Consider the following 23078-nt stretch of genomic DNA (forward strand, 5'->3'; position numbering starts at 1 on the left):
CAAACAATATAAATGGCAACTGACAAACTAGTACAAAATGACGTTTATAACCACAACACTTTTTATCTACCTTACCTTCAGGGAATTTTAATTGTAATGCCATGATTACTGGAGACTCTGTCATACACCCTCATGGTAAAAAATACATCTAAGTAAAAGGGAGAATTACATGCAAGACAAAATTTGCAGTTTATCTTTTAAAGTGCCCCTGTGGTTTCTGCTATGTGGGAAAAACCAAAAGAGAAGAGAGAGTGTGGATAATCCTTTCATTGTATGTATCCTCAAGAATCTGCACCCAGTTAAACTATAAACTAATCCTCAAGACTCCCCTGGAGTAGAACACGCCTTCTCTTGACGGTGTTGATCCGGTAGGAGAGTTTTTATCTGGATAGTAGGACCTATCACATACTTACCGTCCTCTCCCAGAGGACACACGTGTCCTGTGGGGTAGAGAAAACCTGACTCTTACATTTTAAACTGCAACCAGTGATTGACTGGTGAATGGTGATACAAACACGAGGGACACAAGGAATCAACAATCACAATATGTGGGTTACTGAGCAAGTTTAATGACAGGAATCTGAGAGAAAGATGGAGGAAGGTAGATAATGAATGCAGAGATGACAATAGAGATGAAGAACTTGTTTTAAGACTTGCTTTCCCTGCCTAACCCAAACCAAATCTCCCTCTCTTCTTCTTAGTCTTAGCTTATTGTTTTTAGCCTTTTAACGTTTTTCTTTTTTTGCTCCTAATAAAATAGTTTTTAAGCTGTTTTGTAAAGCGACTTTGGGTACTAAGTGCTATATAAGTCTGATGTATTATAATAATTATTATTATTATTATAACTCATAATCACGTGCTGCACTACTTTCATGGTTGTAGTTTAGTTTTTAATTTAGTTGGCAATATGTATATAATCTTATTATAATAGCTCCTAAACATAAAATAAAGATAAGAATAAATAATAAATAAAAATAATCGTTTGGTTCTCTTTCCCTTGATTAATCATTAACCTCTCCTTACTGCATGTAGAACTTTCACTGAATATCTATGTTGCCTCCTGGCAGAGATAAGCACTATATTGACCACACTACTGGCTTTATACAGTAAGTTAAACCTTTTTTTTATGAATAAAAAGTAATGTTGTGCAATCTGTATGGTAGAGTATGTTACCAAAACCGTATATATACGGTTTTGCCCATACTAACGTTGAGTGCCAAAACCGTATATATACGTTTTTTGAAAAAAATAATAAAAAATTATTTTTTTATTTTTTTATTTATTTATTTTTTCCTTCACAGCAACATGAGATATCACTCCTACAAGATTTAGACTCCAATCCACCTCCTGGTTAACTTATGACTTCAAAAACCTGTATCTCGGCTCCTGTGTACTTTTTTTTTTTACAATGTTAATTTAACTATTTTGAACTGGCTGCAACTATGGAACGGATTACCGAATGTTTTAAAAAAAATTCCCCCGATTGTACGAGACCTGTATGTGTGTAATGAGGGGATCACCGTGAGGACGGTGATCACTGAAAATATTTTGTGACTACTTGAAAAAGGTTCAAAATTTAAAAAAAATGCTGGCACTCAAAGTATAATATTTTAATAGACCTCTGGCACCCAATGTGTTAATACAATATAACTTATACAATTGGGGTTAATGCTGTTTTATCTCCCTGCTCATCTATTGAGACATTTAGATCGTGTCAAAGGTCATGTCTCACGTAGACACAGGATCTGACACAGATTTTGATCTGATGGTTAAGATTCAATTTATCCCCTGAGCAAGCAGGCAGGCTCTATTAGCTCAATGTTATAAAAATGTCAGCACTTGCACAGGGAACCGGGTTCAAATCCGGGGTAGAAGAGGAAAGTTGCATAGTACAGCTTTAAGTTTATTTATGAAGCACATTTCATACAACAGCCAGCAGACTCAATGTGCTTCAAAATAAACTAGACTTATAGTAGCCATTGTACAAGTCAATATTCATGCACCAGTCCTGTATCATTCTAGCATTACTGTTAGTCCTGGCAATTATCTCTTGAATGTTATACATTAGATCTATAATATTATATCACAATACAAAACAGTCAAAGTGCAGCATGAAGCTCAACACACACAGAAGAGCTAAGGTGACATCAGTCATCATGGTCACAACATGACTTGACCGTGACATCTTCATCTTGTGGAAAAGTACTCACATTTTTTTACTTAAGTAAAAGTATCAATACTGCAGTGTAGAAATACTCAGTTACAAGTAAAAGTATTCAAGTATTCAAAATTTACTTCAGTAAAAGTACAAAAGTATTGGTATCAAAATGCACTTGAAGCATCAAAAGTAAAAGTACTCATTGTGCAGAATGTCCCATTTCACAAGTTCAAAGTTGTATAAATATCTTTTGAAAATAGCAGATCTACAAGCTCACAATACATATTTTCAAATGGCCGAAATATAATGGCTGAAGTGGTTAATGTATGTTTTCTGATAATAATCTAAATCTGCAAAGTAACTAAAGTTTTCAAATAATTGTAGTGGAGTAAACGTACAATATTTGCCTCTGAGATGTAATGGAGTAGAAGTAAAAGTATTGAAAATGGGAAATACTCTCCAGTAAAGTACAGTACTTACGTAAATGTACTTAGTTACTTTACACCACTACAAATGTCCGACGAGATCCAAAGCTCTGATTGTGCGTGTGTGTGTGTGTGTGTGTGTGTGTGTGTGTGTGTGTGTGTGTGTGTGTGTGTGTGTGTGTGTGTGTGTGTGTGTGTGTGTGTGTGTGTGTGTGTGTGTGTGTGTGTGTGTGTGTGCGTGTGTGTGTGCGTGCGTGTGTGTGTGTGTGTGTGTGTGTGTGTGATCCAAAGGTACAATTTGACAGGAGAGGCAGTTGTCCCTAAGTCATTTGCATATTTTAGTATTGTGGGAAATCTCACTGGATTAGGTTTTAATTTAATTTGAGAATTATTCTCATCCAATGAAAATAAACGTTATGGAGGTGATTATGTTAAAATACTGTATCAAGTATTTTTATTTTATTTTAGGGTAAAACCATCTGTCCTCCATCACTGACTCAAATCATAAGGTGACAGCAAACTTAGAGATGCTGCTTCACTACCTCCCACTAGGACAGTAGTTCTTAAACGTTTTAATTTCAAGGACCCCCCATAACTCTGTGAGTGAACTAAATGGAACCAAATGGACCCATAAGGGTCAGCAGCTGATTACATTAAATAAATTCACACCCGCTCTTTTCAGAACCAGGTCATCTTATCTTGTACCACATGTTGAAACTCTCAGATGGTCCTTGACTTTATTTAATGTCCCGCTTGTACATTAACTTTCCACTGGGTAAACCAATGTTGGTTTATCAGGTTTGTGGGTATATAAGGACATGAATTTGACCAATATTCTGAGAGACTCTGTTTCAGAATGAAGGGCTGTGGGGCTGTGCTTGTTTTACTGTTCTGCCTGTCTGAGGCTGGGGCTCAGGGAGAGAGTGGATGGGTCAAGGAGATAGAGAGCCATGTTGAACCAGGTACCCTCTTGCAACCGGACCTCTGGGCTGAGCTGAAAGCGGTGAGAGACATGGTGCATAGCCTGGGAGCCACCGTGGTCGAACAGAGAGAGAAGCTGAGGAGCATGGAGGGAGAAGCCAACGAGCAGAGAGACATGGTGCATAGCCTGGGAGCCACCGTGGTTGAACAGAGAGAGAAGCTGAGGAACATGGAGGCCAGGGTGGCAGCCAGCGAGGAAGAAGCCAACGAGCAGAGAGACATGGTGCATCGTCTGGACGCTACCGTGGTCGAACAGAGTGAGAAGCTGAGGAGCATGGAGGCCAGGGTGGCAGCCAGCGAGGGAGAAGCCAACGAGCAGAGGAACTTGGTGACCGATCTTCGGGTGGAGCTGAGTGTCACCAAAAAGGAGATGGAAGGAATGGCAAAAGAAAATGCAGGTTAGGATGGTTAAGAGGCAATATATGCTTGTTATGCAAAATGTGATTTATAAATGGAGCTTGAAGGAGTTGTAGAGGTCCAGGCTGAAATGTGTTTAGAATGTTTAACATACATTTATCTGTGATATGTTTCAGAAATGGCTGTGAAATTGGGTGCCAGTGAAAGCAAGGTGGAAGCCCTTACGACAAGACTGGGAGTCAGTGAGGGCCAGGTGTTGGACTTGGTAGACCAGGTGTTGGACTTGGTAGACCAGGTGTTGGACTTGAAGAAGGAAAGTGAAGGTAATTTGAACAGTGGGAGCATGGGTATAGAAGCAGGCAGTGTTGAAACATGATGTTACAAATGTTGTTACATGTTTTGATCATGTCATTTACTGTATATTTGATCCATATAATCCACATGGGAAAGTTTATCCACTCAAATGTTACGGCATGAGTATTTATGATTGACTAATACTAATATTGTGTTGATTTCAGCCCATGGTGCTCAGCTGTCTACCATAACAACAGAGCTAACTGCAACTGAGAGCCAAGTAGAGGAACTGTGGAGTAAGTATATACAAACATTATGTTCTACAATGAAGACTGAATACTGAAAATGTTATTCCACAAAAATGCATAGAAGACATATTTATATTTGAAACTACAAATCTAGTGAATTTAAGTGTCCATAGTTAAACAGAACCTTAGCATCCCAATTCTCTGACAAACAATAGCAGATCTACAAGCTCACAACGCGCCTCAATGTGACATGTTGTGAGCTTGCAGTTCTGCTATTTTTGGCAAAGAGATTTGTTGTAGAGGGAATTACTAGCATAGCAAACCCAAACAGTATAGTGGCTATTAATGATACTGTCACTCTCACGGTATATTGCACTTAGCTGGTCTGAACCAAAGTAGTGACTTTACCTTACTACACTATTAAAATGAGGGTCTGACCAATTAATGTAGGTGAATGAAAGCACCTGATGTTTTATTAGGTAGGTCGGTAGGTAGGTAGGTAGGTAGGTAGGTAGGTAGGTAGGTAGGTAGGTAGGTAGGTAGGTAGGTAGGTAGGTAGGTAGGTAGGTAGGTAGGTAGGTAGGTAGGTAGGTAGGTAGGTAGGTAGTATAGGTTCTGTATTTGTAGTGCGCCCCCGTCCAGTTACTCCACTGGCCTGGGGCGCAGTCCGAAGAAAGAGAAAAACAAGAAGACTGGACTATAGGATAACAAGAACTCAGTCACATTTTCATTTAGTCACAACAGGAGGGAGTAGAGGCTAAACACATTGAAAGTAAAATGTATGTTTTGTTTTTTTCAAGGTATCAAGGGATACAATGATCTGTATACTGATCTTCCTATAATGACAGTTGAGAGATAATGACTTTGAGTTGTTGCAGTTAGACCTTTAGAAAGAAAGAGAGATCAGATCCCTCTTTTAACACTACACTGGCTTCCTTTTTATTTAAACAAAAAAATATTCAAAGACCTCCTACTTCAATGCAGCTTTGAATGTTCTAGCCCCCTCCTGTATCTCAGAATGCCTAGCAGTCACACTCTTACTGAACTTAGTCAACTAAGATCCTACTGTAGACTTATTCACAAACTCACAAGAATACAACTAGAAACAATAATGTTCTATTGAGTACTGTAGCAACTGTTTCATTTGACTACTTTGTCTTGTTGAAATTGCTAGTTGGATGTAAGCTGCTATAGTGTAAGACAACAGTTTTAATACATTTGATTGTTATATTTGCTTAATAGTATATATGTTATAATATTATAAACAATATGATAATGCTCCTGTGTTACAGACAAACCAAAGGTGGCCTTCTCTGTTGGTTTGACTGATTCTGGAACAGTTGGACCATTTAATGTTGACACCACTCTGGTCTACACCAAGGTCTTCACTAACATCGGCAACGCTTACAATCCAGTTACAGGTAGGTGGTGATTATTTCATGTGAATTAACTTTAAAAAATCTATTTGTTTCCACAACTTACTGTACATATACCAGACTACCAGACATTAAAATAAATATTACAGTACATGTACAACTTCAAGGTGTGTTTCCTATTTAAACCAATAGACAGGATGAGATGAGAAAAGTTTAGGTTTTAATTAACAATGTTATAAAACAATGGTTCTCAATCATTTTCATGTCAAGGACCTCCAAATTGACCGTGGACCGTGGATCTGAAGATCATTCAAAATGTTAAACAATTCTTCAAGATTTTTTTTTAGATTTTTAAAATAGCAGATCTACAAGCTCACAAAGTGTCTCATCATCACAATGTGTTGTGAGCTTGTAGATGTGCTATTCCTCATAGCCTAAGTATAAAATAGGGTTACGGTGGTTAAACTGATTTTGACGCTATATTAACACATTTTTCTGGGGACCCTGGAACCCCCTCAAGGACCGTTAGGGGTCCCCAGACCCCACATTGAGAACCACTGTTTTAAAAGTGAAAAGCACCGTCTTGTTTTCCACAATATAGTGTGTGTGTGTGTGTGTGTGTGTGTGTGTGTGTGTGTGTGTGTGTGTGTGTGTGTGTGTGTGTGTGTGTGTGTGTGTGTGTGTGTGTGTGTGTGTGTGTGTGTGTGTGTGTGTGTGTGTGTGTGTGCGTGCATGCGTGTTCTCTCACATGCAGGTATCTTCACATCACCAAAGAAAGGAGCCTATCTCTTCAGATTCACTGCATTTAATATTGCTTCATCAGAGTTTTTCCGTATTGATATGTATAAAAATGAGCAGAAACTCTTTCATAACGTTGGATACAATGCTGGGGGTTATGAATATATGTCTAATGGAATGATCATAGAGCTGGAGGTGGGAGACGTAGTTTACATGCGTTTACCTAGTGGGAACAGGCTCTTTGATAACTCAGACAACCACATGATATTCAGTGGTTTTCTGCTCTATACTATGTAACACTGGTACCATTACATTATAGAGATGAGTGTTTGTTGGCCTCCATATGGCTCATATTCATCCCGTCAATAAACACATATTCAAAAGCACTGTTGTCAGTCTATTGTATGTTTTACAGATTATTTTAGCGACTGTAATACATCTAGAGGGTGAGTGATGTGTTTTGTCCATATATGGCACATGCAGTATATGAGAAAAACAACACTGTTTCACATAATATTCAGTTTTGTAAGAAAACTATCTGGATTATTGAAGAAACAGACATTCTCAGTGAAAGAAGACCTTTAACAAGATGCATCTTTTACATTGTCTGATATTCTTTGTCTTTAGGTCAGTAGAGAGAATCAATGCTGACACTTGACACAAACACCTTTTAGACAGAGTAAATGTACAAGTTTATGTCTAGTGAAGAAATATCAATCAATTTGAAGTCATCATTTCCTTTATCCGAACATCTCAAGGCACACTAAATCCATGATGTCTATCACAGAATAATAATAATAATAATAATAATAATAATAATAATAATAATAATAATAATAATAATAATAATAATAATTTGTGACCCCACCGTCAGTGTCGCGCGACCCCAAGTGGGGTCGTGGGACACTGACGGTGGGGTCACAAAATGATTATTATATTATTATACCCCAACTTTGGGAACCCCTGTCCTGTTGTGGACAACATTAGATCATGAAGCATACCCAGTTTCTGTTTTTTATCTGGCTACGCTAGTGGTCCATTAATCAGTGGTGGAAACAGTACTCACATTTTCATTTTCTTAAGTAAAAGTCAATACTGCAATGTAGAAATACTCCAATACAAGTAAATTCAAAATTTGGTTGAGTAAAAGTACAAAAGTATTGGCGTCAAAAGTAGAAAGTACTCATTATGTAGCATGTCCCATTTAACAAGTTTTCAAATGTACAGAAATATTTTGAAAATAGCCATCTACAAGCTCACAATGCGTCTCGATTGTGCGACAATAACATAAAAGATACAGGAAGGTGCGTGTGCTTACACCATAGAGTTAAAAATAAGGGGCTTACACTCATAGATATATAGCTTACACTCACAATGAGGTTGGAGGTCAAAAGGGGGTGGAGCCTGGAGTCATTAAAAAAGGTTAATGCTTTTTTCAGTGGTTCAATATTTTTTTTTACCAACACACAGACGTAAAGGGTGTTCAATAGCACTGATTATGGGGGGGGGGGGGGAATGCAAAAGCATCAAAATTGAGTTACCTGGTTTCTGCCGGACAGCAACGATAATAATTTATATCTGCAAAGTGACCAGTAAATTAACGTTTTCAAATAATTGTAGTGGAGTTAAAGTACAATATTTGCCACTGAGATGTAGTGGAGTGGAGTAGAAGCAAAAGTATTGAAAAATGGAAATACTCCAGTAAAGTAAAAATACCTCAAAATTGTACTTAAGTACAGTACTTGAGTAAATGTACTTCGTTACTTTACACCACTGCTATGTTGCTGTTGGCCATCCTCGATTGGAAAGCACTTTAGGCCAACTCGGCAACTCCTGTTGTTGTTTGTACGGCCTCAAGATGTCGCTGTCGTGCAGGACATCGTCTATATTGTGTGTAGAGTTTTGGACATTGACCTAACAGTGCAGTGTTTGCTGCTGTCAGTGAGTGTAGATGGATAGATGGATCACGGTCACGGATGCTAAATTGATAATTCTCATCACCAAATGCCTTGTCTCAGTAGTTTGTACTGTCATATATCTCACGTGAGTTAGCAATTAGTACTGTACTCGACTATTCCGCCAAAAATTAGAACGGTACAAACTGTACAGGAAAATAGGGCATGTGAGAACGCCTCTCCTACTGCACAAATGCACAAAAGCTGTCTTTTATATTGTGTTTTTTTTAGTAACAGTGTCCTCTCCTGTCACTATAACTTCGTGGCATAACACATTGGTTCTCAAAGTGGGGTCCGGGGACCCCCAGGGGTACTTGAGGGGGTTCCAGGGGGTCCCCAGGCCAGCTAAATGATGGGTAGACTAGGACCAAATGGACCCTTATGGGTCTGTAACTCTGAGAGTGTACAAATGGAACGGGTCCATTTGGTTCCATTTGTTCACTCTCAGAGTTAAATTAACATTGATTTTAGAATGTAAATTGGGGTCCCAGGGATAGAAATGCCATTAAATGGGGGTCCGTAGGCGTAGCCTAATGCATGTCAAACTGGGGGTCCTTGAAATTAAAATGGTTGAGAATCACTGCTAGAGCTGTAAAAAATCTTCTCTTATGGGGGTCCCTGGCATACATTTTTCAAATGGGGGTCCGCGGGCTAATAAGTGTCAATTTGGGGGTCCTTCACATGAAAAAGTTTGAGAACCACTGTCCTATTGCACTGCACAAAAGCTGTTTTTTATATTGTGTTTTTTAGTAACAATGTCCTGTGACTCCTGTCCATAGAGTTTAAAATAATAGAGAGGGCACCGGATATCGCCTCCCATCCACTTGCATTGAGTTGCTCCAAGCCCCCAGAGTTGATGAGAAACATTGAAGCTGCCACCCCAGTGGCCAAAGCTGGAACTGCAGGCGGGGAGAAATACATGCACGCGCAAAACATGATGAGAGATATTTATATATATAGATATAAATATGTAAACATATTATACATAAACACATATGCATTTAGTTATACATAGGCATCTCGAGTGTATTTAATAAATATATCGCGTTCAATCCTTGACACACGGGCTGCCGTAGAACGCAAAAAGGATACTAGTGCGCATGCTCATAACTCTATGGGGGTACAAAATCAAACCAATAATTCTACTTCCGGCAGGTTTCCGGGTGCTTCAAAACGCCACTGAGCACATTCATTGAAATGATAGCTGGGGGCGGGGCAATCCGCCCTCTAGTTATATTATACCTCTATAGACCGCCGAAGTCTGACGTCATTTACACATCCTTTGTTTGTCTACCTGGTTCGCAGTTTTCCACCCCCGTTCTGAATCCCATAGACGTATTTAATATCGCGTCAAATAAGAACTGTGTTCCAAAAATAAACAAATGACCCCGGCGTGTTGACTCTTATGGATATGAAGCATCAACTGACGGTGAGAAAACGCTAATGTTACTTCCGCCGAATTAGTTACATTTTCGCCAGAAACAGACTGTATCAAATATAAGTGACTGACTATCATAAACGATACAGAACCCCCTCCCTGACAATAACGCCGACACGCGGTGTTTATTTTTGGACCACAATTCTTATATGAGACGATTCTAAGATGACCCAATGTTATTCTCCATAGAGAAATTACTTCCGCAAACCTGGGGATGAACGAGTCACGTCAGGACTTCGGTGCTCTATGCCCAGCGCATGTGCCTATTTGAACCCTTCTTCCGGGTTGGAAACGTATTGGAAAATGTGATGGGCGAGGCCTATTTGGGGCCTCGAACGCGTCACTGAAGATTCTCGAAGCCCCATGGCCTCGTTCACATACATTGGCCACACCTGCAATACCTCAAATGGCCAGCATGTTCAATTGGCTTCAATGAAACCACTGGGTTCTGGGGGCTTGCTCCTGTCACTAACTGCGTGGGCGTGGCATAACGCGATTCAACCAGTGGAGACCGTCGGGGGCGGGGTTTGCCAACAGGTCCCGACTCCCGTACGTTCCCAAATCACGCGTCAGTGCATGGTGGAAGAAGTACTCAGATATATTTTTTACTTAAGCAAAAGTAGCAGCACCACAATATAAAAATACGCTGTTACAAATAAAAGGCATACATGTTCAAAAATGTTACTTGACTAAAAGTACAAAAGTATTGGCATCAAAATATACTTAAAGTACCAAAAGTAAAAGTACTGAAATGTTTGAAAATAGCAGATGTACAGATACTTAAGTACTCAAGTACTGTACTTAAGTAAATGTACACGTTTGGCTGCTGTCTTCGGATGTGTTCTTGTCACAGAGACTCCCTCCCTACAAAATGTAATACGTCTGACCTGGTGAGACGCTGTTCGTAGATGAGTAACTAATTACTGGGACGTCACTTGATATGAACGTGATTGTGTTGACTGTCACAGCCGAATAGCAGTGGTGGAAAGTAACGAAGTATGTACTCAAGTACTTTTGAGATATTGTTTTACTTCACTTGAGTATTTCCAATTTTGTAATACTTTTACTTCTACTCCACTACATCTCAGAGGCAAATATTGTACTTTTACTCCACTACTATTAGAAAACTTTAGTTACTAGTTATTTTGTAGATTTTGAGTATTATTACAAAACATACATTAACCACTTCAACCCTATTTACATTTCGTCCATTTGAAAATAGCCGATCTACAACAAGCTCACAATGCGTGTCACAATGCAATGCATTGTGAGCTTGTAGATCGGCTATTTTCAAAATATGTTTTTATACATTTGAACACTTGTGAAATGGGACATTCTGCATAATGAGCACTTTGTACTTATGGTACTTTAAGTAGGCCTATGTTGATACAAATATCTTTGTACTTTTACTCAAATAACATTTTGAATTCCGGACCTTTACTTGTAACAGAGTATTTCTACATTATTGCAGTATCTGATACTTTTACCTAAGCCAGGGGTCTTCAACGTTTTCAGGCCAAGGACCCCCTAGCTGAGACAGGGATGAAGCAGGGACCTCCATATTGTATTAAATTGTGTTTCAGATTCAACTTTTTTGTTTACTTGGTCTGCTCTTTTTTTCCCTCTACACCTATACCTCTTTGCCAAAAATAGCAGATCTACAAGCTCACACGGCCTCGCAGTGCGAGGCGTTGTGAGCTTGTAGATCTGCTATTTTTGGCTAAAGTTCTCCTCAGAAAAGGGATGCTAGGGTTCAAGTGGTTAAGGTAAAACAAAAAATCATATCACACAAAGATTTGGCGGACCCCCTGTTGTAACTCTGAGGACCCCCTTTGGGGTCCCGGACCCCCTGTTGAAGACCCCTGACCTAAGCTATATTAAAAAATGTGAGTACTTTTTCCCCCACTGGAAAAGTGGAGCCAATATAAGTCCAGCCTCCCAAGTTTTGCCTTCATTCCGCCCACCATCTGTCAACACTGACACAACACTGTGTGTGGAAGGAACATACTTTTCTTCGGGTTGCAACAGGTATGTAACTTTACTTAAGACAATGATATCGTCCTATCTCAGTGTCACCTATGTGCAGAATAATACACCTTTAGGCTAAAGATCCAGTGTAGGATCTGTGTTCTTATCATTAGATTAGAATATGCATCGAGCGGTCGACGTATAGCTGGTGGAAAAATTACTCTCACTTTTTTTTTACTTGTAAAAGTATCCTATAGCCTACTTATATATATATATGCAATAAAGACATACTCTGTTTACAAGTAAAAGTCCGGAATTCAAAATGCACTTGAGTAAAAGTAGAAAGTAGTCGTTGTGCAGAATGCCCCATTCCACAAGCTCAAGCTGAGCAATTGTAGATCGGCTATATTTTCAAACGGCCGAAATGTATATAGTGCTAGCCCTATATACATTTCGGCCATTTGATTCGAAAATATGTGGTTCTTCAAGTACTGGTTCAAGTTATGTTTTGTAATAATCATAATCTACAAATCAACTAGTAACTTAAGTTTTCAAATAATTGTAGTGGAGTCAAATTATAATATTTGCCTCTGAGATGTAGTGGAGTAGAAGTAGCTGTAGAATACAACTCTCGTGGACGTATTTATGATTCTGACGTTTTCAATCTACGAGAGTTGTAGGGTTCACCCCCCCATGGACACAGGGACTTTCAGCACTATACCCCGTAGACATTCCAATCATGTACAAATTAAAAATAAAGGTGCTTACCCCCACGCCCCAAATGTTAACTGTCGCTACGGGGTAGTAGTTTAATGTAATAATCCATATATTTCAATAAAGAAGTGTTTTAATGCCGTCTGCGGCCGAATGCCATTTTTTCACCCTCGTTTACTTCCTGTTTACATTGAGTGTAATTCCGGGTTTCACCAGATGGGCGCGTCACTACCGCCCATTGGGAACTTCCGACAGAATCGGCCACAGACGGCATTAAAACACTTCTTTATTGAAATATATGGATTATTACATTAAACTACTACCCCGTAGCGAGAGTTAACATTTGGGGCGTGGGGTAAGCATCTAATTTTCAATTTGTACATGTTTGGAGTGTCTACGGGGTATAGTGCTGAAAGTCCCTGTGTCCATGGGGGGTGAACCCTACAACTCTCGTAGATTTTAAACGTCAGAATCATAGTCTACGAGAGTTGTATACTACAGCTAGAGTAGAAGTAAAAGTACAGAAAATTGGAAATACTCTTTGTTACTCTACTGGGTTATACACGGTCAAGATCCTATTAGAAAACAAAACATTCAAATATAGGGCGATCGTGTTTGAAAATACATCGCGAATCAAACTGTCAGCAGGCCTGTTATCAATCTCGATATTTGCAATTCCTTTAGTAAGTGTGATTGTTGTTATTCGCTTGAGTCTGTCTGTTTGGTAGCGCTTTCTCCTATCTATTTGTAAATATCCACATAGTTTGACCACACCCACCAGTGGTGTTAAGTAACTAAGTACATGTACTCAACTTGAGTAGGCTACTGCCTGCCATCGGTGTCTAATTATTAAATGATTGTTGTTATTAGCATGAGTCTGTTTGGTAGCGCTTTCTCCTATTTGTAAACATCCACACAGTTTGACCACGCCCACTACTCTACAATAATGGACTTGCAGAGGTCCTATTATGTTGTTGTCAAATGACCACTGATGGAAGAAGTACTCAAATGTGTTACTTAATCCAAATCTACACATATAAATACTCCAGTAAAGTAAAAATACCTCAAAATTGTACTTAATTACAGTACGTGAGTAAATGTACTTAGTTACTTTACACCACTGCCCACTACTCTACAATGGACTTATGCAGAGACCGAAGTAATTTTGTTGTCAAATAAAAGATAATACAAATAAAGCCTCAAAATAATCAAAGAAGCAGTTCACCCAAAAAATTTCTTATTTTCTATCAATTGCACACCCCATGAAGCACTGAATTCATGGAGATTTTTTTGTTTTTGTCGCACTCCTAAGCCAATAATTTGTTAATGTATCTGGTAGGAGACTCAAAGGAGACTTTTTGAGTCTCCTACCGGAGAGACCGCCGCCCGCCGGTCATCAAATTATTGGCTCAGGAATGGGACAAAAACAAAAAAATCTCCATGAATTCAGTGCTTCATGGGGCGGGCAATTGATAGAAAATAAGTCATTTTTTGGGTGAACTATTCCTTTAAGGATATAACCCATATACCAAAACGCTGTCCAAAACCAGAAAAGTTTGACTTGTGGTGAAACTCTCATGTACGACCACCTTCACCTTGCTTGAACCCCTAACAGGTCCACTATGGCCCGGCGTGTAGCGATAATCGGAGGCGGCAGCTCAGGTCTGACCTGCATCAAGGCATGTCTGGATGAGGGATTGGAACCTGTCTGCTTTGAGAGCAGTGATGACATCGGTGGTCTGTGGAGGTTTAAGGTGAGTCACAACAAGTGCCCTGCAAAATGCAGTGTCCTCTGTTTAGGTTGTTTCTAGTCCAGTGGTTCTCAATCCCCTAAATTTATATGACCCCCATCTGAAAATATGTTGTGCCAGGGACCCTCATACAAGATTTGTGTTGCTGAAATATTTCAGAAGCAAACATGAAAAAAATATTTTCATGAATAAAAAGTCCTGCACATTGCTCTTGCTCAGCAGCCTCTGCTTTTATTTAAATTGACAGACGTTTCGGTCTCACTGGACCTTCATCAAGAGTGTCTTACATAAGACGCTCTTGATGAAGGTCCAGTGGGACCTTTTGTTCATGAAAATATTTTTTTCATGTTCGCTTCAGTTTTCATTGTCCAACACACCTGCATCCGAATGAACTGGATGTGCAAATACTTCCTTTACATAGCTAAAATATAGAAGAAATATTCCAAATTTCCAAAAAAGATTTATTGTAATGGCAAGTGTGTGTGTTTTGAGCTTGTAGATTGGGTATTTTCAAATAGCCAATGTAGAGGGTTAAAGTGATTAAACTCATTTTGACGCTATATTAACACATTTTCACATTTGAGAACCTTTGAGAACCACTGTTCTAGTCAATGGCATAGTGAAAATGTCTCTTGACCCTCGACCCACTTACTTTATCTTATGTTTCTTGTTCCTCCAGATAACTGATGATAATTATTATGATTATGTACAGTACACTAACCCCTGGGGGTCCTTGGACACCATGATGAGAACCAGTGATGTACACTATACCACATGTTAATTTAATTTGTAATGGCCTGTTACTTGAAATAATTGATACTGCAATTAAAGTTCAGCACTTAGGTTGTAAATTAATGTTGTATGCAGTTAATAAGATCATATAGCGTACAGTTATAATTTGCCAATACAAAAAATGACATCAGTCAGAAAATACTTTATGCCAGGGACCCCCTTACAAGATGTGTGTTCTTAAAATGTTTCAGAAATATATATTGTTTTCAAGATTTTTGATAATAGGTAATGCTCACAACGTGTCACATTGTGGCGCGTTGTGAGCATGTAGATTGCCTATTTTAAAATAGCCGATGTATAGGGTTAAATTGGTTAACCCATTAAGACCTGGAACGCATCCGTGTAATTTTTTTGATTTGAGCTAAAAAGCATGATTTTACTCTTCGGCTATTCAAAACTAGCAGATCTACAAGCTCATAGCGCGGCACAGAGTGCCGCGCTATGAGCTTGTAGATCTGCTATTTTTGAAAGATCGTGAAAATTTGTGCAAATCTTTGAATATATATTGTTTTAAAGCGAACATTTGTAACTCTATTCTTTGCTTCTGGGGGTCCCTGGAACAAAACATTTTGAGATGGGGTTCGGCGGCCAAATACATATAATTTTGGGGGTCCTTGACATGAAAAAGTTTGAGCACCACTGATATAGAAACATACGTTTTTTTTTCAGAATACTGTTGGGAATTAGAAGACTTTTGTACCGTGATCTCTCTTTGCAATTGAATCCTCTCTCTGTCCTACTGCAGGAGAACCCTGAGGCGGACAGGGCCAGCATCTACCACTCTGTCATCATCAACACCTCCAAGGAGATGATGTGTTTCAGTGACTATCCCATCCCCGCACACTACCCCAACTACATGCACAACTCCCTCATCATGGACTACTTCCGGATGTACGCCGATCACTTCCAGCTCACCAAGTACATACGCTTTAAGGTGAGGAGGCCACGTGGAATACCTTTCAGTATTAAGTTTGACTATAGAGCTATGTTTATACCCTTGAAATACTTGTAGGTGCCAGCAGCCACGCAGTGCATTGATTTCTCCAATAGTACCGGTATATAGATCGCTTTATTTTGACCCATTAAGACCGGGAAACGCATCTGTGTCATTTTAAGATTTCTTTGGCTACTAAAAAATAGGAGATATACAAGCTTATAGCGCGGCACAGAGTGCTGCACTATGGGCTTGTACATCTGCAATTTATTTTGAAAAATTGTGGAAGATTTGTGCAAATCTTGACACAAATCTTTGCTTCTGGGGGTCCCTGGAACAAAATATTTTGAGATGGGGAGGGGGGGGGGGGGGTCCACGGACAAATACATATCATTTTTGGGGGTCCTTGACATGGAAAAAAAAGTTTGAGAACCACTGATATATAGCAACATAAGTTAGGATTTAGAAGACATTTGTAGAATCCCCCAGAAGCAAAGATTGGAGTTACAAATGTTCGCTTTGAGCTTATGAGCTTGTGTATCTGCTACTTTTTGAATAGCCAAAGAAATCTAAAAAATGACACAGATGCGTCTCCGGTCTTAATGGATTAAAGTACGATATGAAGTATGAACAACAAAAGAATTACCCGCACACTGCCAGCTTGCACAGTACATTTATTAGAAGCAACGTTTCAGTCCCACACGACCTTCCTCAGACATCGAAGGCTGGACTTGATTGCTTTCAAATAAAAGGGACATTTACTCTGTGTACAGGTTATACCCCTGTACGGGACCAAAACATTGCTTCTAATCTAATACATTGCTTCATGTACCGTGCAAGCTGGCAGTATAATGCAGGTCATTTTTTAGGGCGCCAGCCGCGCCAACAAGTGACCGCATGTGTTTGTCCATTATGTCTGTATGAGCACGGCTGTATGAGCACGGGAACAACAGCTGCAGCCACCCAGCGGTGCTGTTGAGCAGCCTTGAAATGAATGGACAGTGATTTAACATTGTTCCTCCAATGAAATTAACTCATCAAAGGCACCGCTCACTTCACACTGGGTGTGATTTTTGCCAGACCCAAGGGGTCGGCTTACATGAGGCTTTGTACCTGTTTCGTCCATACATGGGCATGGTCACTTTGTCCTTAGGCCCCAGCCATAAAAGTCTGTCCCCCTTTCGTCCATACATGGGCATGTTTTGTACCTCTTTTCCCCATACATGGGCAAAAAACTGGTTTTGGTCACTTTGTCCTTAGGCCCCAGCTATAAAAGTCTGTCCCCCTTTCGTCCATACATGGGCATGTTTTGTACCTGTTTTCTCCATACATGGGTAAAAAACTGGTTTTGGTCACTTTGTCCTTAGGCCCCAGCCATAAAAGTCTGTCCCCCTTTCGTCCATACATGGGCATAGACACAGGCTGACACGTCATGTGAAGTCTGGGTCTGGCAGAACCAGGTCTCCTGGTCTTGTTTTTATTGTTGATGTTCACTGTTTTGCCTACGCACCTGCTTATAGTCTTTTAATCTAGGTGTATAAAAGTGTTTTTTTAACAAAAAATCACACCCAGTGTGAAGTGGGCGGTGTGGTCACAGTGGTCATCACAGTGATGGAAGAAGTGAAGAAAGCATAACTTAAAAAAAAACAATGTATGGTTTTTTTTAAAGTTATGGTTTCTTATATAGGGCTATGCACATGTGTCATGTGACACTAGCCAATCACAGTCCTGAATAAACTGTGATTGGCCAATCACGGTGCAGGGTTAGGGGGGTACATTCTTGGCCAATCACAGCGCAGGATTTGGTGTGCAAATATCCAAACCTCACATAAGAAGAAAAAAAACAGCAACCAACTAAACAATGTTGCACAAGTTGAACATGGCTGAATATGTGTAAGAAACAGATGCAATTCTACACAGATTCAAATACTGTATTTTCCTGTGTAATATTTTATCTTAAAGGTCTATTAGGAATCTAATACCATTATGGATCTGTAACTCAGAGAGTGTACAAATGGAACCAAATGGACCCTAAATTAACACTGAAGATTTTACAGTGTAGATTGGGGTCTGGGACCCCCATTTTGATTACATTTTTATCTCTGGGACTCCCAGATATAAAAACGCAACAACAACAAAAAAAATTATTCTACTGCCCTCAATGCATATCGAACTGGGGGTCCTTGAAATGAAAAAGGTTGAGAATCACTGTTGTATAACCAGCAAAAGTCTGAGTGTTCTTTATTCTGCCTCTCTGTTGTCAGACCAAAGTCCTACAGGTGAAGCAGAGACCTGATTTCTCTCGGTCAGGCCAGTGGGACGTTGAGACAGAGAGCCATGATGGAAAGAAGGAGAAGCACATCTATGACGCTGTGATGGTCTGCATTGGACACCACTGTCACCCCAACATGCCTCTCCAAGACTTCCCTGGTATCACTCACTGGCAATATAAACCAGTTCCCAAACGTTTTCAGTCGAGACCCAAAAGATAATTTTGTTGTCTTCCCACACTAACCCACACTTCCCACACTAACCCACACTTAGAAAAGTACATTATGAATTAATAACGTTAAGCCCCATTTAAAAAATACTGAAAATAGCCGATTTACAAGCTCACAACGCGTCGCAATGCAACACGTTGTGAGCTTCTAAGTCATTTTTTTCTCCTGTAATTTATTTGTATTCATTATTATTCTTTACGTAAAAAAGGGGATATTTACTCGCAACCCATAAAATTAGTGTTTGGGAAACACTGATATAAACCGTTCAAAATAAAAAACAAACACAGAGTTTTGTTGATAACATCAAGTCCAAAGTGTGTTTGTATACTGCATGTCATACAAATGGAAACTGGGTATGCTTCATGGGATGTGCATACAACATTCATACACCATACAAGAATTATCCTACAAATCATTGTTTGGCTAAGGCCGGGGAAATATATAAGACTTAAATATAATTTGGGAATCAACATACAGTAAGTCACTGTTTGTAAGATTCTCAACACAACACTGTTGTAGATTTCATACTCAGCGGTTTACAAAGCTGAAAAACATTATGTACATAAAATGAAAGGTAAAATATAAAAACACGATTCAATAGTTCAACACATAAATGGGTAAATTAAAATGTGTTTTTATTATTTGTTTTGAGTGTGCTATGTTTGGGTCCATGTGATGTAATATTAGCAGTAAGGGGAATGGGTGGGGTGGGTCACAAGTTCACAACCTAAATACAAACGATATCAGCTGAAACTAATAGGTGTGCCTTTATCTAACTAATATGTGTACCTTTATCTAACTAATAGGTGTGCCTTTATCTAACTAATAGGTGTACCTTTATCATGACAACACTAACATGAAAGACTACAAGGCTGTTATGAAATCACTTAACAATTGGGATCCTGTGTGAAATCTCACCCTGTAATAGTCAATGATTTCCTTGTTTGGGATGGGGAGAGTGTGTAGTTACAGTAGGTGTATTATTTGTCAGCCACCTAGGACTGAAATCCAAGTGTGGTAACTGACTTATAATTCTGATAGATAAACTCTCAGATTCAGGTCAACTCTTACTCATGCCCCTCGTTCCACTCTAACACGATGAGCTCTTCTGAAGCGTTGTGAGCTTGTAGATCTGCTATTTTTGTTGTGTGAAACCGTTGTACGACAGAGTATAAATTAAGCTTAAAAGGAGCAGAGGGGCAGTGCTACTATACTAATACAAATGTACTATGACTACTAACACTAATACTAATAATGAATAATGAAAATTTAATATCAACTATGCTTTTATCTTTCAGGAATTGACACATTCAAAGGGAAGTACTTTCACAGCCGGGACTACAAGACTTCAGAGGAATGGAGGAATAAAAAGGTTGTTTCCCCCTAGATTTCTGTTGAGTCTTGTGTTCTATTTCTTGATGTACTTTCCGCCGTAATCTGAAGACTCACCTCTTCAGACTCACCTCTTCAGACTCCACCTTAGTCCGTAGCACTTGCCGAAGCACTTGTCCTAGCCTTGACGACCTTGCAGACTTATGCAAAGGTTATGTAGACAGATGCCAGGTTCATCTGTTGACCTGGCATCCTATTGTTTGCATAGTTTCAATGTACAGATTTTCTTTTTGTATTATACTGTTAAGTCTGATGATAGGTTCTTGGTTTACCTATGATCCTAGATTACTATCTCTATGCATTTGATGTATTACATCGTGTTTACATTGCTTACTGTAAGTCGCTCTGGAGCAGCGTCGCTAATTGTGAATTGTACTTTGTGTTACCTGTCACCAAAAGGTTGTGGTGATTGGAATTGGAAACTCTGGAGGAGACATTGCCGTTGAGCTAAGCAGAGTTACCAAGCAGGTGTGTCAGTTTATAAAATATAGATGATTCCCCAGGCATGCGTACTAATAATGTGATGTTAATCTGATTAAATTCAATCAGGTATTTTTGACAATTCTGGTTGACCCCACTTATCTTCTTTTCCCAGCTTTACCTGAGCACTCGGAGGGGTGCCTGGATTTTAAACCGAGTGGGAGATTACGGGATCCCCCTAGATATGCAGTTCTCCAGGCTGGCAGAATATTTGAGGCTTCTCCTCCCCTTTGGCTTTTTCTGCAGCATAGTAGAGAACAGACTCAACCAAAGATTCTGCCACAGTTTGTACAACCTGAAGCCGAAACACAGGTTTTTCTTATTTGTTTTTTAAATCTATGCATGCTTTTATGTATTGCATACAACTACAACAAAGCTTGTGAAAACAAAGCGCTTTAGTACCACAGATAATTGTTTTCAGAGTATGTGTCATTGATCAGACTTCAGTATCTTATATAACACACATCTGACTACAAATATCAGATTGTTCAGTCAGCATCCCACGGTGAACGATGAGCTGCCCAACCGCATTCTATCTGGAACTGCTCAGGTGAAACCTAACATCCGCCAAATTCAGGGATCCAGTGTGGAATTTGAGGATGGGAGTGTGGTGGAAGACGTTGACTTGGTGGTGAGTGTAATAATATCATAAACACAGATAATTTCTCTCTTTCTGTCTCCTTCAAACAGCAGCAACATCAACTGTGTGTGTGTGTGTGTGTGTGTGTGTGTGTGTGTGTGTGTGTGTGTGTGTGTGTGTGTGTGTGTGTGTGTGTGTGTGTGTGTGTGTGTGTGTGTGTGTGTGTGTGTGTGTGTGTGTGTGTGTGTGTGTGTGTGTGTGTGTGTGTGTGTGTGTGTGTGTGTGTGTCTCACAACAATGTATTCATTACATTCACACACCAATGGCAGTGACAGCCATGCAAGGTACCAACCTGTTCAGCGGGGGCAGTTAGGCGTTCCGTGTCTTTCTCAAGGACACTTTGACGTGACTTGAACCGGAACCTTCCAATTCCCTGACAACCACGTCGACCTCCTGTGATACTGCTGTTAATTGATGTACTGTACCTTCTGTCTTGCAGGTATTTGCCACAGGTTACAGCTTCTCTTTTCCGTTCCTGGAATCACATGTGCTCCCAGTGTCTGGAAACAAGGCATCTCTGTACAAGTATGTATTCGCCCCTGAGTTGGATCGCCCTACACTGGCTGTTATTGGCCTGGTACAGCCGCTGGGAGCCATCATGCCCATCTCTGAGATGCAAGCCAGATTGGCCACTCGTGTCTTTAAAGGTGATGCAGGATGTACCTCTTTTATATCACACTATGCTTCAAAAAATGCTTCAGGGGTAATGGGGAAGTTAATTCTGTAAATTCTGACTCCACCACACACAGGCTGCAATAAGCTTCCTTCAATGGCTGCCATGCTTAAGGATGTGAAATGCAAGCAGGAGGTCATGGCTAAAAGGTACTACAGTGCATTTACTGAATTCAGTTTCTATTTAGGACTGAAAAGATGTCAAATGGTCCCGTCTAACCTGGGTTTACCTCTGAACTTTATTCCAGGTACTTCACTAGTAACAGGCACACCATCCAGGTTGACTACATCTCCTACATGGATGAGTTAGCAGACCTCTTAGGGGTTCGACCAAATATTCTTGGGTCGCTACTGATGGATCCCAGGCTGGGCCTGAGTATGTTGCTGGGTGCTTGCACCCCGTACCAGTACCGACTCAGAGGGCCAGGAAAGTGGGCTGGGGCCCGTCAGGCCATCCTTACTCAGTGGGAGAGGGTCGCTCAACCCATGAATACGAGACCAAGTGATCACTATCATGAGCCTAAGCGCTCTGTTATGCTTCCGTTGGTTCTGTCAGCCACTGCCCTTGGGCTGGCTGCATATTACTACAGTAACAGCCTCCCGACTTTCCTACAAGATCCAGCTGCTCTGCTGGACAGGATAAAGGTCTATCTGCCTGGACAGTAACCTGCAATTAATTAACCTGCTTGACTCAGATGAACCCAGATGATCATTAACATGGCTCACCTTCTTGACAGCTCTAACTTGTTTAATAATTAACTGACTTATGTTCTCTTTAACATTACACCCATCTGCCTGAACGTGCTGTAAAAATCATTATGCATAAGGAAATGTCGCCATCTAATGGCAACTGCAGAGAATCAGAATCAAACTTTACTGTCACGTCACATTACAAGTAATATGGGTGAAATTCTTTAATGCAGTTAAAAGATAGATAGAATAATAGAGAGTAGAAGTACAGTAAAGAGCATTTAAGAAAAGTGGCTAATGTACATAATAACTTAAGGGAAGAATGTATCTGTAATGGGGAGTCCTATTCAAACATAGATCGGATCAACTGTGCTGTCTGATCGATGCTATGCGTGCATACAGTATCTTATGCGTTTGTCTTCATTGTTTAGCATATGGCTACAGTGAACTTTCTAGCTTAATAAATAAAATATTCTAAGGGGAACGTCCGTCTTGTGTATGGTTTTGTGTGACATCGAACTCTGCATAACTTGCTCCGTACAGATTGAAAATGTTATATGCAATAAATAATTTA

General features: G+C 39.8%; 1 protein-coding gene across 1 annotated transcript; it reads left to right on the forward strand.

The window, feature by feature from the left end:
* The first annotated feature begins 11900 nt into the window (after positions 1-11900).
* On the forward strand, positions 11901-23078 carry LOC308087461 (flavin-containing monooxygenase 5-like). Its single transcript, XM_080431336.1, has 11 exons — positions 11901-11998; positions 14268-14406; positions 15941-16129; positions 18394-18559; positions 19929-20002; positions 20422-20490; positions 20618-20814; positions 20986-21133; positions 21582-21789; positions 21892-21964; positions 22063-23078. The coding sequence occupies exons 2-11, from the start codon at positions 14275-14277 to the stop codon at positions 22478-22480; spliced, it is 1674 nt and encodes a 557-aa protein (XP_080287462.1). The 5' UTR covers positions 11901-11998; positions 14268-14274; the 3' UTR covers positions 22481-23078.

This window comes from Gymnoscopelus braueri (genome assembly GCF_963280865.1).
Source record: "Gymnoscopelus braueri genome assembly, chromosome: 6".
Lineage (NCBI taxonomy): Eukaryota > Metazoa > Chordata > Actinopteri > Myctophiformes > Myctophidae > Gymnoscopelus > Gymnoscopelus braueri.

Excerpts from the sequence above, each read along its gene's own strand:
- LOC308087461 (XM_080431336.1), top strand. The coding sequence starts at position 14,275 with ATGGCCCGGCGTGTAGCGATAATCGGAGGCGGCAGCTCAGGTCTGACC. Across the intron at positions 14,407-15,940 it reads GTGGTCTGTGGAGGTTTAAG|GAGAACCCTGAGGCGGACAG; the intron begins GTGAGTCACAAC and ends GTCCTACTGCAG. Across the intron at positions 21,134-21,581 it reads TGGAAGACGTTGACTTGGTG|GTATTTGCCACAGGTTACAG; the intron begins GTGAGTGTAATA and ends TCTGTCTTGCAG.